Here is a 14,794-nt window from a genome sequence, read left to right on the forward strand (position 1 = left end):
AATTACTGGAGCTCTTTGCAGTATTTTATAAGGAATTAATAGCACACGAACACACATTCACCTGCTATGAAATAGGAAGACCAGACACTTTACCCATGAGGAAAGAACTGCCACATATGTACTAAATTGGACTTTGATACTGCAGGCAACACCTCTCTGCAACTGCCCAACAAACCCTGAGCTGCCCATAAGCAGAGAAGCCCTGCAGACATACACAGGGCTCCTCCGCCAGAGCTGGCAGATGGCAGAGGCAGTAGATCCAAAAGAAGCCTGGAGGGAACTACACAAGGGATGCAGCAGCATTAACAATACGCTGAAATAACTAACAGGGAGAAAAAGGAAGAAAATAGCCCAAAACTGATAAGAGATCTTTAATTTAAAAACTAACTAAGTTTATTCATTGGGAAAGTGCAACAAAATACCCCAGGGATAGTGCATTCCACTCCAGCAATTAAAATTGCATTAAAAAGCAGATAGGAAAGTCTGAGTCTTAAAAAGAACTGGCACAAAAGCTGGTGCTTTTCTTTGTTTCAATATATTTATCTTCAGGTGACAGAGATAGTCACTGATTAATTTTTTAGGTACTTAATTTACAACTTCATTGCTTCTATTTGCAAGTCATTCTGTTCCTTAAAGATGCTAGCTTGGGACTGGGAACCATAATCCACAGGCACTCAAGGGGGGGGCAGTTTTGAAAGAATAGAGATGTTGGGCTCAGTCACATACTTTCTGTTGGGAGGAGACCCAGCTGGGAGCTACTAGATATTCTAAGTAGATATTGCCCCCAGTTGTTTCTCTCTAAAATCTGAGACACGAAAAAATGTCCAGTACCACTCATAAAAGCAGATTCTGCTGCAGCTGAGAGGGTGCAAGAGGAAAAAGGAGAGCACAGGACTACAGCAAGCTTATAGCAGGTGTCGTTTGAGGGAGCTGCCAGTTTCTGACCACTGAACCAATTTTTGCTGTAGAGGTAATTCTCTTCAAAATGCTGCAGGTAAGTCTCATAGCAGCCTATCCTCATTTATATTTGCTACTGCACTTCAGCTGAGCTTTACAAGCCAAACAAGATTCTTTAATACATAGCAAATATGTATCTTTTGCTGACGCTTTCTGCCTAATGATTTCAAAATACTTAAAGAGCATCACTCACAAAGCTTAAACTAAGCTTAACCAAATGCTTAAACCATACAGATATTTTAAAGGGAACAGAGTAAACATCTGCAACAAAATGGCAATAGAGTTCATCTTCTGAGTCTCAGTCCTGAACTTAACCCTTCTTTTCATTTTAAATTCTTTTTCTCCCCCCACCTATTTCTGCACAAGTTTATTAACCCAATACAGACAAGTGACTTGCAATATTACATTAGTCCTAATTCCATATGGAGGTTGCCTGTCCCGTCCATGCCAGCACAATCTCCTGGTCTCAGCTGACTGTATTTGCTTTATGTCTCTTGCCTCTGCTGTTCTCCTCGTGGTGACTGTCTTCAGAGGGTGCTTGGCCCTTTCCATTTGTGTCAGAATCCTCTGGAAATTTCTGACCCTCAGCCAACACCTGCCGAATAGTCATATTAATGCGGGAAGACTGCAGGTACTTGGCACACACCTGCCAGTCCTCATCGGAGCTGTGTTCAATGACTGAGCCAACAGGAAGGTCTGAAGGAAGTGCTTGGTCGAGGCAGGAAGGCACGGCTGTCCCCTCAGGGTTGGGGAGCACGCGAGGGACAGCGTGGTACAGCAGGCGGCTCAAGCCAGACATCACCATGATATCTCCACTGTGCATGAACATCGCCGTCGGGGCCTCCTCCCGCTTACGGCCCCCGAGCAAAAATATTGAGGATTGCCCAAAACTAGAGATGGAATAAGGATGGAGAGAGAAGAGAAAACAAATTCAGGTAGAGAACAAGTATCTGTACAATAAGAAAATATCAGTAGCTAAATCCCTTTATAAAAACTCCATGCAATCATGAAAACCAGATGGGCTCCTAGTAACAACTTTACAATTAGAAAATGAAAAACAGACTAAGAGGCCTGGTTCAAGATAGGCACTGTGTGAGCAGTTGTCCTGCCAGTGTGAAGCTCTGCTGAGTTATTTCATCCTTGCCTGTTAGTACCAATTGACACTCTGCTGCTTTAGAGCAGAACAGTGCTCTGTGCAAAGAGTTCTTCCACTCCAGGTGCTACATCCATGCTATTCAAGCAGTCCTCAAAGAAAAACCTAAGTCCTTGAACTACAGTCTTCTGCTATTCAAATCTTCAGAGAGTGAAGATTATATACCTAATTAGCAAAGTACATCATACTGGCTTCCTATAACCAAATGCAACTCTAGAAAATAGCCACTAATCTTTCCACAACGCTCAAGTGCTTTCCTTGACTTACCTGAACGATAAAAGGGGCCGAGAATGGTCTAGTTCAGACTCATCCACATGAATTCCCAGTGAAGAGTCAAAATGATAGTAGTTCAAGATCCCTGCTTGGGCTTGGAAACCCCTGAAACCACAGGCTGCAGCCACTTGTTCTGACAGGAATGCAAGGTCTGAGGGGAAAGGAGTGTGGTGATTTGCTGAGTACTTCTGGAAGAAGGAGAGCAAGGGAAAAAAAAAACAAACAGCCACACCCAACACATCAGAGCAGCAAATAAAATTGGAAACAAACATTGAACAAGAACTCAAAAGTCTGGCTGAAAGTCACAGAGAAGGACATAAAGTTTGCCTAGAAAATGACTACAACACAGGCACAACTACAGCAAGTTTACCTCTTATCATTAAATTCTTGGCCTATGCTGAGACTGCCAGAGATTCAATTAATCATGGAGTTAATCATTTTATCTAGATGCTAAACTTGAAGTCAGTAAGATTAGTACCAACATCCTTTGGATCTTCTCAGTCACAACCTAAATCTGCCAACAGAAAGACAGTTCTGTAGCTCATCAAGAGAGCTACAAAACAAGCATCTTTGTCCCTTTTTTGGCGAATAAGAAACAGGAGTTGATTGCAAAACTACTTTTTCTCTCTCCCATGAGTGATTCTGAGAAGACTGGAAGAGAATACCCATACTTTTATTAAGGCCATCCAATAAACAGGTTGATCTGGTAAATAAAAGGCTGCAAGCAGATTTGGTTACCTTCAATATACTGATAAGATGCATATCCACTCTGCCAGTCTTTCTCAGCCTCCATCTAACTCAGTCTTATGAAAACAATTTTATTTTCATCAGGAGCCTCAAAAAGACTGGTTCAGAATCATTTAAGTTCAAAATCACAGGAGCAGCCATCTCTTGTTGCTCCTGTTCATCCCTTCAAAGAGGAGTAGTTTCTCAGAAGTCATTCTGACCTTAAATAGTTAACAATGCTTTTGTGATCATCCCTTTTGGTACGATAAAAATGCTCACTTACCCTGACATAAGAGGTAAGGTCTAGAGCTGAGTGTATGCTATAACAATAACTCTCAAAGGAAAGAATGCAGCAATGGATTTGTGCTGTTAAATCCTTCACAGTGAACTAATACAGATTAAAATGTTCTAAAAAGCATAGTTTGTTATTACAGCCTTTCCTCAAGACTGTCTTGTAGAATCATACGTGTTTTATTTGATGATGTCCTCCTCTGTTTGCCATTTTGAGTGCTTACAGCTAACAAAAATGGAGAAGAATTTAATTCCAATACCTTAGTATCCCAGTTATAATGGTAACCAAGGGTCACCCAGCGCAGCTTCTCCAATAAGCTTCTGGGCTCCCGTTTACTGGAACCTTTCCTTCTACAAAGACAAAATGGAAAGAAAGAGAACATGTGTTAATTTCTGAGGGCTCTTCTGGTAGTGCAGCATACAGTAATGAGATTCACTCATCCATACGACAGCCTATTAAAACCAATGCATGCTCAACTTTTATTTTCAGTGCCCATACTGTTTTCCTCTGAAGACCTTGAAAATTTAGTTCATGCAAACTGTGCAAGCTATGGGGCCTGCTGCCAACTGCTGTGAGTTTGAAAGCTGGTGTTTCCAACATGGTACCTAACAGGTTATCAGATGGAGACAACACAATGAACTGGTGCAGATTTAGAAGTCAGAATTAAACATGTACTATTTGAGCACCTGAAACTGAAAGACCAGAATCTGAAGATCTGAAAGCTGCAAATGCAATGAAAAAATATTCTAGGCACTTAATAGAAAATTACAAGAAAGGAAAATGATTTGCCTCACAGTGAAGCATAGCATGCTGCCTAATACTGCAAAGGACAGTTAGTTCTACTACTTGGAACTTTGACAAGAAGTCCTTAGGATGGTCTGACTCAATGTTCAGTAAGAAGCAAGACTGCTCCAGCTATGACCATACACTTGTAACATCAAGAAGTCTAGACTGCAGGTGTCCCCTATCAGCTATGCAGGACAAAGAACTGTTCTTAAGTGACAACCCTAAAGCTCTGATGCCACACACCAATTTACCATTCTTACTTGAAGGTAGCAAAGGCAGGACAAGACTTCAGGGAGGGACTTTTAGTATGGCCTATGGAAATGTTCTTGAAAAGTTATAGAGTATAAGCAGGTAAATTAGTGACAAATAGGAAAAGGAAGGTACACAAATATCTTCTAGTGCACTCATTCCAGTAATTTCAGCTTATTTTCTCAAGCCAAGTCACGTGTTACAGTAAAAAAAAAAAAAACAAAAAAAAACAAACCACAAAAAAAAAATATACTCAGAAGATCCCAATAAACAGTAGCACCAGACAGCTGGCTCTCATTTATAGCCTCTTTAGTCAGCATGACATGCTCTCTTTTACAAAACTTCATATTTGTGCTGCCATGGTCAAGTCTCAGTCAAGCATCTGCATTTGATGTGTTTTTCTACCTGGATATGCAGCTTGTTTCTGCCCTTCAGCTATACCATACTGATAGCTCCTAAGATAAACCAGGAACAGGAGTAAAAGGCCAGTTTCTTTGCCTTTAGTCTCACTGATTATTGAAAGCAAGTAGTCTTTCCAGTTTCCATCTTTGTCATAGCTAACAGCAACACAGTAACTGCCACGTACATTCTGCTTGGAACAATTTCTGGAGCCTACAAGCAGGTAACACAGCATTCAGAAAAAAGAGAGCTCACAACTTGTTCCTGAACATCTTCAATTAATAGATAATGTTCATAATTGAACACTTTTAGCAAATGCCTTTTGAAAGTGCCCTTCTTTCACTACAGTGCTAGAGCGTTTGCACAACAGTGGAAACACCAAAATGCTCTGGAGGTCCTTATTCCCAGAACTTGGTATTTTGCATGCAATTTCTAAGAAAAAGTCTTAGTGTCATGTATCTGGAAACAACTGAGTTCCTAGATCTGAGCAGTAGGTGCTCCTACAAGAAAGCACAGAGAAATTCTGGTATAACTATGTTAGAACAGGACTGACCAGCATGGGGTCTTTGATCCGAAGCTCCCTTGTTTCTTTATTCACTGGTAAATGATAGCATCTGTAAAACTCTGCCAGCCTTTTCCTTACACACAGGAACATACATACATATATATATCCCTTGTAGGGATTCTCTGCCCCCTTTTATGCTTTTAATTGTCCCCAGCACTACAGAAAATACTAAAGCTCCATTTTGTGAGGCAAGCATGGTGTATATATATGTCTAGGAACCGTATCGACTCTTCCTATTTTGTGATTCCTGCATCCTGAAAAGAGCAAATAAGCCATGATCCAAGCACATTTATGCATCTTCCTGATGGCTTTAAAAAGCATTGAAGTTGTGACTCATCTTGGAAATGGACATCTTTTTAGTTAAGGACTGTTTCTCCCCTCCCTGAAAGACTCTCGCTCCAGATACTAGAGAAGTTGGCTACTTTGATCTGTTGCCCCTGGGTATAAGCACAAATACAGCAGTTTGCTCACTTGAAGACTCAGGCAAGTGCTTAATAAAACTGCCAGTGTTTCTGCCAGCCATCACTCTTCTAAACACTGTTTTCAACTGAACTGGATTCAGCTGCAAATTAACCTCTGTTCTGATCATTCTCTTCATGCAGGAGGTGCTACTGGGAGAGGCCTGTCAAGCTGGAACAACACCCTGCTTTTTTCAGCTATTGGGCACAATGCACAATCCTTTCAAAGAACAATTTTTCATCCTTGATGGAACACAAAAAAGGCGTCTGAATTTCTGTAACTAATTCTAACTGAGCCTGGAAAACACAAGTGAGGGCATAACTTCTCTCCTAGGAGCAAATAGTTAGATGTCCAAATCTTGCTTTTGCCATTCCATGTCTTGTAGATATTAAGAGTATTTTTAAAGAAAACTCTCAGCATGTCAATCTCGCTAAAAAAACTGAGGTGGAAGATGAGCATTGTAGGTAACTTTGGTTGCACCATCACATGAAACAATTGTTAGGGAAAATGAGCAGTGAAATCAATAAAGTAATGATAAATGAGCAGTGAAATCAATAAAGTAATGATAAATACCCAAATAGCTAAAAGTTAGATGCTGTTTACAGTACACAATCTTGTATGTATCTTTACAGGTGACTTTATTCAAGTTCAGGCTTTAAAGACTTTATCTTTTTTTCAAAAACTTGCTACTTGACTTCAACACTGGGACAAACTCTCCATTAAATTCCAAATCAGGTAGAGGAAAGACAGCTGCACCAGCCACAGAATTCTGAACCTACAGGAATCTCTCAGAGTGAACAGCATTGCCATTAAAATGGTACATTTGATACATTTAATTCAATCTCATACTGAATTAAGGAAAACCATAAACAAAATCAAACCAAAAGAAATACTTTAGAAAATAAAAACACAGCAACTGGTTGACTTGAGAAATTCAAAGAACTGCAGATAACAGCCTTTCAAATACAGTGTACTGCATCCAAGAACTGACTGGGAAGAAATGCTGGTATGAGTGGGGAGTTTTGGAAAGGATCCCTTTTGCCTCAGGAAAACTGAGGCCTAGAGGGACTTCATGGTCCCACTTGCAGCTGAGCTTAGCAAGCTTCCAAGCACCATGATATCAGCCAGGGTCACTATTTTATGTTTCACTCATGGCTGTAAAACAACATGCTACTAGAAAATCCCATTGAATATGAAATTAGAGAATTAACAAGGATGCAAATGAAGCCATGAAATATCCATCTTTACCTGGCATGCCTGACACCATCTGTATACTGCCAGCATATACACAATCTTTTTCAGCTTCTCTTCCCTGCTCATTTTTCTTAGACCCTCTTGGAGCTGAGACCTGGCTCTATGAGTTTTGGCCACCAAAGGTGATTGTGGACTTACCTTAGTTGCTCCTTGCTCTGTCCCCACAGGTCAATGGTCTTCTCAGGAGCCATGTGCAGGTCCAGGTTGCAGACATTGGGTTTCTGGGGGTATAGCTTGAGACACTGTTTCACCCAGTGTCGCTGGCAGCCAGGAAGGAAAGGGTTTGGTATGAAAATAAACCCTGACCACAAAGAAAAAAGGAGGGGATGGACAGAAAGTATGATTAGGCATTTTCCTGGGTTTTTTTCCAAATCTAGAGCAAAGGACATGTGTTGGAGGTAGCGAAAAAACACCTTAGACAAACAACTACTGACTCTGCATGTAAGCTGAAGAAATCTATTATAGTTAAATTAAAACCTACTGCAATTTTTCGGTAAAAACAAATGGTGGTCACAAGGTAGAAGGCAGAGAGGGCAGCCAACACTGGTCCAAGTAAAAAATGACAATAAAGAACATATCTGCATAAGGCATACTGATTACATCAAATAAAGGAGTAAGAAATTGGAAAGTCATTTGCTCTGGAGTAAATTTTATTTTTTTTTAATGATTCAGCATGATTTTTCTCTTAAACCTTGCAGAGTTAAAGTAATTCTGCTCTAGTTTTTCTAGACTTCAGACTAGATTTAGCACTCTCTCTGAACTCATACTGTCTTCTTATTGCTGCTTCAGTGCCAAGAACTGTAGAAAGCAGTACCCAGGCTGAGCAAGTCTCTGTTAATGTAAAAGGTCCTCTCCTTTGCTTCATGCTTATTTCCAGGTAAGTCTGGTTGTATCCATACGTATTTCAGTATGGTAACACTCAGAAAGAGGGATAAAAGTCCAGTTATATCCAAAACTGCTTGTTGCAAATACTTTTCAGGCATTGTTAATTAATAAAACAAAGTAAACATGTAGCTAATCTTGTGCATTCATTTAGCCAGGCACCTCAACAGCCCAAGAAAGTGGGTTAGCAGCAGGGTAACAGATTGTTTTGGTCTATATCTTAACAGACAAGAGTCCTTGACATAAAATCTGCCATCACCAGGAGTGCTAACAGGATTCTTCACTGGAATTTTCTCCCCAGCACCTTGGAGGTGTTTCTTTTCAGTCCAGGGTCAACATATTGATGAATGAGTGTCTGACAGGAAGATGCTATTAGTCTGTATTGTACCTACTCTGAGAATCAAGGCACTCTCTCAAAGGCTGTCAATTCATAAGACTCACCAACACAAAATCCATATACAAAGAGATATAGGAGTATAGGAGGAACAAAGAAAAAGGAGGTTTTAAGGTTTTGGCCTACTGTGTCTTTTTGAACTTCTCAGTATATTAAGTTAAACAGAGACAAAAATAGATGAAAAAGGAAGAAGCAAGGCTAGGAGTCAGTCTCAGTAGGATAAAAACTTGCCTTGTGCCTTTATGAAAGTGGTAATAAAAACACAAAAAGAGCTTCCTGCCAGCATCTCTCACAGACTCAAGATTAAAGTAACTGGTTAGAAAAAAAGTCTTCAGTGTATTAATAACATACAGTTGTTCATTTCACTCCATTCCCTGCACTTTCAGGCTATGGCAGCCTTCTGACAGATGTGGTTACAAGAAGTTTCTTTGCCAGAAGCATAAAATTTACTTTCTGTTGGCCTCTGCATAGAACAGAATAACAATACTGCCCTTCCTGTCTACAGCTTTTGATGTGGAGTTCTCAAAGCACTTTACTACATTAATGAAATTACATTCTACTATGCATGTATTATCTCCAGGTATTAATGAAGGAACTGAAGCCTGAAGGGTTAGTTACAAGCAGAGATGAGAACAAGAATCCAGATTTTATGGCTTTTATATCAGAAGCTTAGAAGGCACTCATGTCTCTCCAAACCTTTCATTGACCTAGGTTTCTCCTAAGAAACCAGATTAGTTTTGATTTACAAAAGCACTAACAACTAAAAAGCGGGTTACTGCTATGCTTCTTGTGTCAAGAAAGGCAGAAACTGAATTTCTAGCAGTTGCAGAGCTTTACTATAAAATTCTCCGCAAACACTCAAGATTAATAGTGCTAGAAATCAGTGCCTTGCCACACACAGGAGGGAGAAGAGTAAGAAATAAGAAATATATTCTGTAGCAATCTCTCTGAAGTGACTAAAGAACACCACAGACAAGCCTGTGACAACACAATTGAACCTCTTGGCCTTGAAAGAGTTGGTGTAAGTGGGAAGGGCAAAAGAAGAATTCTTTGGGGATCTGTACACTAAAGGAAACAGCCTTGAGGAAGCAAATGCAATTCTCTTACTGCAGCAAAATCTTGCTACATAGTAGGAATTAATTTGCACCTAAAGAAAGTGGCCTCCAGCCTCAGTCAAAAGAAAGATAACACACGCAGAAGTCCAACAAGAAAAACCTCTCATAAAACAAATGTGCGTCAGTTATAAAGACCCAAAGACAGCATCGGCCACATCTCACAGAACTCAGGTCAAAACAATGGAAGTTCATCCAGCTTCTTTAGTCTTATATTTCATTGCTGTGGGAACAAAACCAAATGACTTCCCTTCCATTTGCCCACAGACAAACAAGAAATTCACACTTCATTTAGAGGGCTATTGGGGCAGTTGGTTAAACATCTTGTAGTGCTTTAAGATGTCCAGATAAAGGGTAGCTGGAAAAGGATAAAATATTATTCTTTTCAAATCCATACATGACTTGATTCTTAACAGGACAGAGAATTTGTCAATGTATTTACATTTCATTTTAGTGAAAGGTTTCCCTTCCCAAAGCAGAAGAAAAATGCAGCTAAGTGGAACACTTGTGATTCCCCACACCCCCTATGTAATTACTAGGAAAGGTGTTTAGACAGACAGTAAATGACAAGCAGATCAAGTGAGTGCAGCTATAATACAACAAGTAAGTGGAACAAAAAGTGTGTAGAGGCAAGAGGCTTAAGCCTTTCTCCTGAAGTTATTCAATTCCTGGTGTATTAAACATGCCAGATGGATAGCATGGCTGCCTCAGTTTCAGAAATGGCAGGCTGGCTTCATAGCAACCCACACAGAAACTGACCCAGGTCCCAATGTACCAAACAAAACATGAGAAAAAACAAAATTAATCAAACAAAAATCCTTGAAATAAGGAGGATCTGGGGAACTACAAGCTCATCAGCTTTATCGAAACCCCGGTAAGATTACGGAGCAAACTTTTAAGGCAGCCATTTCCAGACACATGGTGGTTGGGAACAGACAGTATGGAAGGCAAATTTTGTCTAACTAGCCTTACTATCTGTTACACTGAGATATCCAGACAAGGGGGAAGTAGGGGATGCTGTTTACCTTGGCTTTAGAAAAGCTTTCCACTCAGCCTCCTGCAGCATCATTGGAGCCAAACTGGATTTTATGAGCAAATTAAAAGGGTGAGCAAAAAGTGGCTGGACCACCAGGCTTAAAGAGTAGTGATTTGATAATTCAAAGTCTAGCCAATGGCTGTTATGAGCTGCATTCCTTGATCCTGGGGCCAAGACTGATAACTACATCTACATTAACAACCCGGATGATGGGACGTTCATCCTCATTTCAGTTACAGATAACACTAAACTGGGGCAGTGGTGGATATGCTCGAGGCTACGGCTGCCACTGAAAGGGACTTTGACAAACCAAAGGAATGGGCTAATGAGAATGTCAGGAAGTTCAACAGTGGTAATCCTGCACCTGGGGCAGAATAATCCCATGCAACAGTATGGCCTGAGAACCCAAGAGGAGCTCCAAACCAAAGGGCCAGGGGGCCTTGAGGACCAACTGCATGTGAATCAGGAGCACACACAGTGAGGGCTGGTGACACATTTTCCAGTATTGGTGAGCGCTACCTACAGGGAGGAGGGGAGCCAGATTCTTCTCAGAGGTGCACAGCAAGATTATGAGAGGCAACAGTCAAAAATTACAGCAAGAGGATTTTTTTATTAGACATAACATTAAAATAAAAAAATCACAGGAGTGACCAAACACTGGTACAGGTGCCCAGAGAGGGTGTGTAATCTCTGTCCTTGGAGATTTCCAAAATTCATCCATACAAAGCTCTGAGAGTCCTGATCTAACTTGCAACTTCATCCTGCTTTAAGTAGGCCTATACCTCAAGAGGCCTCTTCCAACCTAGCCTCTTTCTGTGATTCTACCAGCTGAACTGCAAACCTAAGACACATTTCAATTTCTGAAACAACCTGCCTAATGAAATTACTCTGTACACTGAATAGGCCAAGAGTTTCTTATAATTTACTGTACTTGGTGTCCTACACTTCAACACTGGAATTGCTGTATTTCAGCCACTTATCCAATTTGCATGACATACATTGAGAAAAAACAGATTCTACAGAAATAAAATCTCTGCCAAAGGCAACAGGAATCCATTCTCCTGAGCTATGGTCTGCTTGGTCTCACTTTGAAACAACCAGCCCTCCTCACCTTCATATATATATCACTGCATCCCACCCTTTAGCTAGATAAGATAGAAGATGCATGAATCCAAAGCAACAAGCTTGTATTTAATTTTTCTTGAAATCAGAAGCACCTACCTGGATACCCATTCAACCCATAGGCTTTCCACTGGCTAACTGGCTGTAATCCTGCTCTGTAGGCATCTTGATCACTGACTGAAGAAATACTGAGCTGTGATCTGAACACCTGGCAAAAGAAAACAAATCTGGTTAAAAAAAAAGTAAGAAACACAAAGCTTGTCCAAAACCAGCACCTATAAGAAAGACTGCTACCACATTCCAAAGTTAAGTCTCATGAAAATGCCAGCTGCACCACAGAACTACTGCCTGAACAGCCATGACCAGGACAGGGCATTCTGGTAACAGAGTTCAACATAAGAATCAAAGGATACCTACACACTTTTACAATACTTTTACAATACTAGAGATGGAGAGAGGTGTCCTCCATTCATTAAAAAAAACCCCAAACACTATGTAACAATGAGAAAAAAATCATCATTATTTATCCATTTCCACAGTACAGCCTCATAATTAAAAAACATTCTGGTAATTATCAATCTTCATTAGAGAGCAACATACCCATAACACTTAACACTTTCAAAGAACATCCCAAATACAAGTTGCTCATGATCCTATAGGGTACATGCCTATTCTCTTCTGTAGTTCACAGAAGGAGAAGCAGTACAGCAATTATGTACCCAAAGCTGTCTGATGTGAAGGACTGCAGAAACCCTGTCAATTCTGAATACCACACTGCCACTTCTGTTCCCAACAGCACGGTCAACAGCCCAAGGCTTAGCAAAATATATTTTCTTGACACATTCTTTTAAGTTGCAATAACACAGGTATTTAAACTGCAATAAGCCAACATTTGCAGAAAAAAACCCCAAACTCATCTATTGTGTTTCCACTCCTTTTTTCCCTTATAACAGGGAACTGTCCTAATAAAGGCAGGGTAGAGGCAGGTAGGTTTTGTTCCATCTTAGTTCCCCAGTTCAGCTCTCCATGCAGCTGTGGAAAAGTACAGGCTCATAAAGGGAAAGAGATGGCCAGGCACAGTAGGAATAAGCAGGCAGAGAGAAGCAAGACCTTGTCTATGTCAACTTAAAGTATTATGTGAAATTAGGGTCTTTGCACACAGACTCTGCAGTGGTGCATGTGTAAACCAGTCTCTCTGCAGGCTGACAACTCTGCTTAACATCTTGTGAGCAACAGGACTAAATTACATACATAGAATTTCTGAGAAAAATCTAAACTGGTGCTGGGCAGCAGCTTCTTGCAATGTGCTCAGTTTTGCCATTTTTTCAGCTCTCTGCCAAAAGCAGCTTTGTGACTGCCACCCCTGAGGAGTTTAGTTCACAGTCCTCTCCACAGAATATCCCCAGTAAGGCTCTCCCTCTAAGACTCTGCCACCTCTCTGCCTGCTCAAACTCTGCTTCCACACCACCTGTTGCCTGGGCTTTTGGAGAACAGGCGGTTTCTATACTGAAGAATTATACATGCTGAATCAGTTAAATAAGCCTGGTAACAGGGCAGATGGGGTATGTCACATTTCACTGAAAAGCTCAATTGCTTGAAGCAGTTTTCTGAGAGAAAAGAAGCAATATTATCTGGGCCAATTTGCCTGGCCTGTAGCTCTTTAAGAGAAAAGCCAGATGTTTTTAAGCTGGGGGAAAGAGTAATGAAAGATGTTTTCTCTATTAAGCTGTCACCTGATCTTAAAAGGTAACAGGCACAAAAAGAACGATATTGAGAGGGGACAGATGCTTGGGATGCTTTCAAGTACTTTGAATTTCCCAAAAGAGCCATAATACTGTAATCCTTTATCAAATACAGAATTCCTGCAAGCTCAAGAAAAGCTGAAATGATAACAACTTCCTTGGTTAATGCTAATGCCTCTAGCAGTGTCATACGGGTCAGGCTTTGTGTTCCATTTATAACAGCAAAGTTATAGCCTAAAAATAAAAAATAAAGAAAAATAAATATTTTAATAGAAGAGTAAAAACAAAAGACTGAGCATTGCAACTATGAAAAATTGACAGCCAAGTTTCATTTTAACTATATTCCCTACTCCTTTTTTGATGCAGGCTCATAAGTAAAAAATCTCTGGTTAACAATACTTCAGCACGTATCTGTCATCCTTTCATGACAAAACAGAAAACTAGTTTTGAGGATCACTTCTCCGTTACTCAAGACATGGTAAACTACTAACCACGATGGCTGCTACTTTCAGCTGTGCTCCTGATTGCGTGCCCCCAACCCACTACATCAGCTGAACTTGCCCTGATGACTAAGCCAAGCGTTTATTACAGGGGAGTGGGAAAGGAGAAGAAACTTGAAAGATAGCACAGCAGGGGGAAGCTGATCCCAGATCACTCAGTTGTTTCAGGGCTAAGAAAAGGGCCATTAGGCCCAGGAAACAGTATCAGCTCCGAAACTTGCTTTTCTTCTGTTCACGCATTCCTTTGCTTCTCTCAACGTGTTACACGTGGTTCTATTAGAGGCTTTGGAAACCGCCTACTGCAGTGCAGGGAGCTACTTAAACATTACGGAACTAAACATAAGCAAAAGTAGTAAATCTGCGCCTAGGCGTCGCGCTGGGCAGGGGCGGCTGGGCGGCCCCCTGTGGCCTCGGGCGGAGTCCCACGGGCCGCGGGGGCCCTGGGCGAGCCCGGCTCTGGGGCCCTTCCCAGCTTCCTCTCTCGAGTCACCCACCGGTTTTTAAACAACACAGGGACCCGTAAGAGGCTCAGCGCTGGAGTGCAGTGTCCTCTAGCCAGAAATGGGGCAACACTAGGGACTCGGCGTCGAGCCCAAAGGGAAGCAGCGACACAGCCACAGCCCCGCGCTGAGACACCGCGCAGAGGGCGGGACGCACTCGCAGCCCCTCGCCGCGGGCAGGAGCAACCTGGCGTTACCTGGCCCCCCGGCGTTACCTGGCCCCCCGGCGCGGAGAAGTCCACCACGCCGCGCAGGTCGGACACGTCGCGCTGCCGGTAGAAGCGAAAGAGCCGGCGAAACGCGTCCTCGCCACCCTCCCGGGTCAATGCTGCCGCCGCCGCCATTTTGGGCCGGCCGAGGCGGGCGATGCTGCCGGGGCGGGGCGGGGCGGGG

The 14,794-nt window shown here is 41.7% G+C and overlaps 1 protein-coding gene across 1 annotated transcript; it reads right to left on the minus strand.

Moving 5' to 3' along the window:
* Positions 1 to 1,311: 1,311 nt before the first annotated feature.
* ALKBH1 (alkB homolog 1, histone H2A dioxygenase) lies at positions 1,312 to 14,745 on the minus strand. The gene is made up of 6 exons (XM_064658813.1): positions 14,617 to 14,745; positions 11,759 to 11,867; positions 7,252 to 7,414; positions 3,661 to 3,751; positions 2,378 to 2,571; positions 1,312 to 1,847 (listed from the first exon to the last, which is right to left on the minus strand). Exons 1-6 carry the CDS (start codon positions 14,743 to 14,745, stop codon positions 1,424 to 1,426), a joined length of 1,110 nt encoding a protein of 369 aa, XP_064514883.1. The 3' UTR covers positions 1,312 to 1,423.
* Positions 14,746 to 14,794: the final 49 nt, after the last annotated feature.

The sequence above is a fragment of the Pseudopipra pipra genome, chromosome 6 (genome assembly GCF_036250125.1).
Source record: "Pseudopipra pipra isolate bDixPip1 chromosome 6, bDixPip1.hap1, whole genome shotgun sequence".
NCBI classification, from domain to species: domain Eukaryota; kingdom Metazoa; phylum Chordata; class Aves; order Passeriformes; family Pipridae; genus Pseudopipra; species Pseudopipra pipra.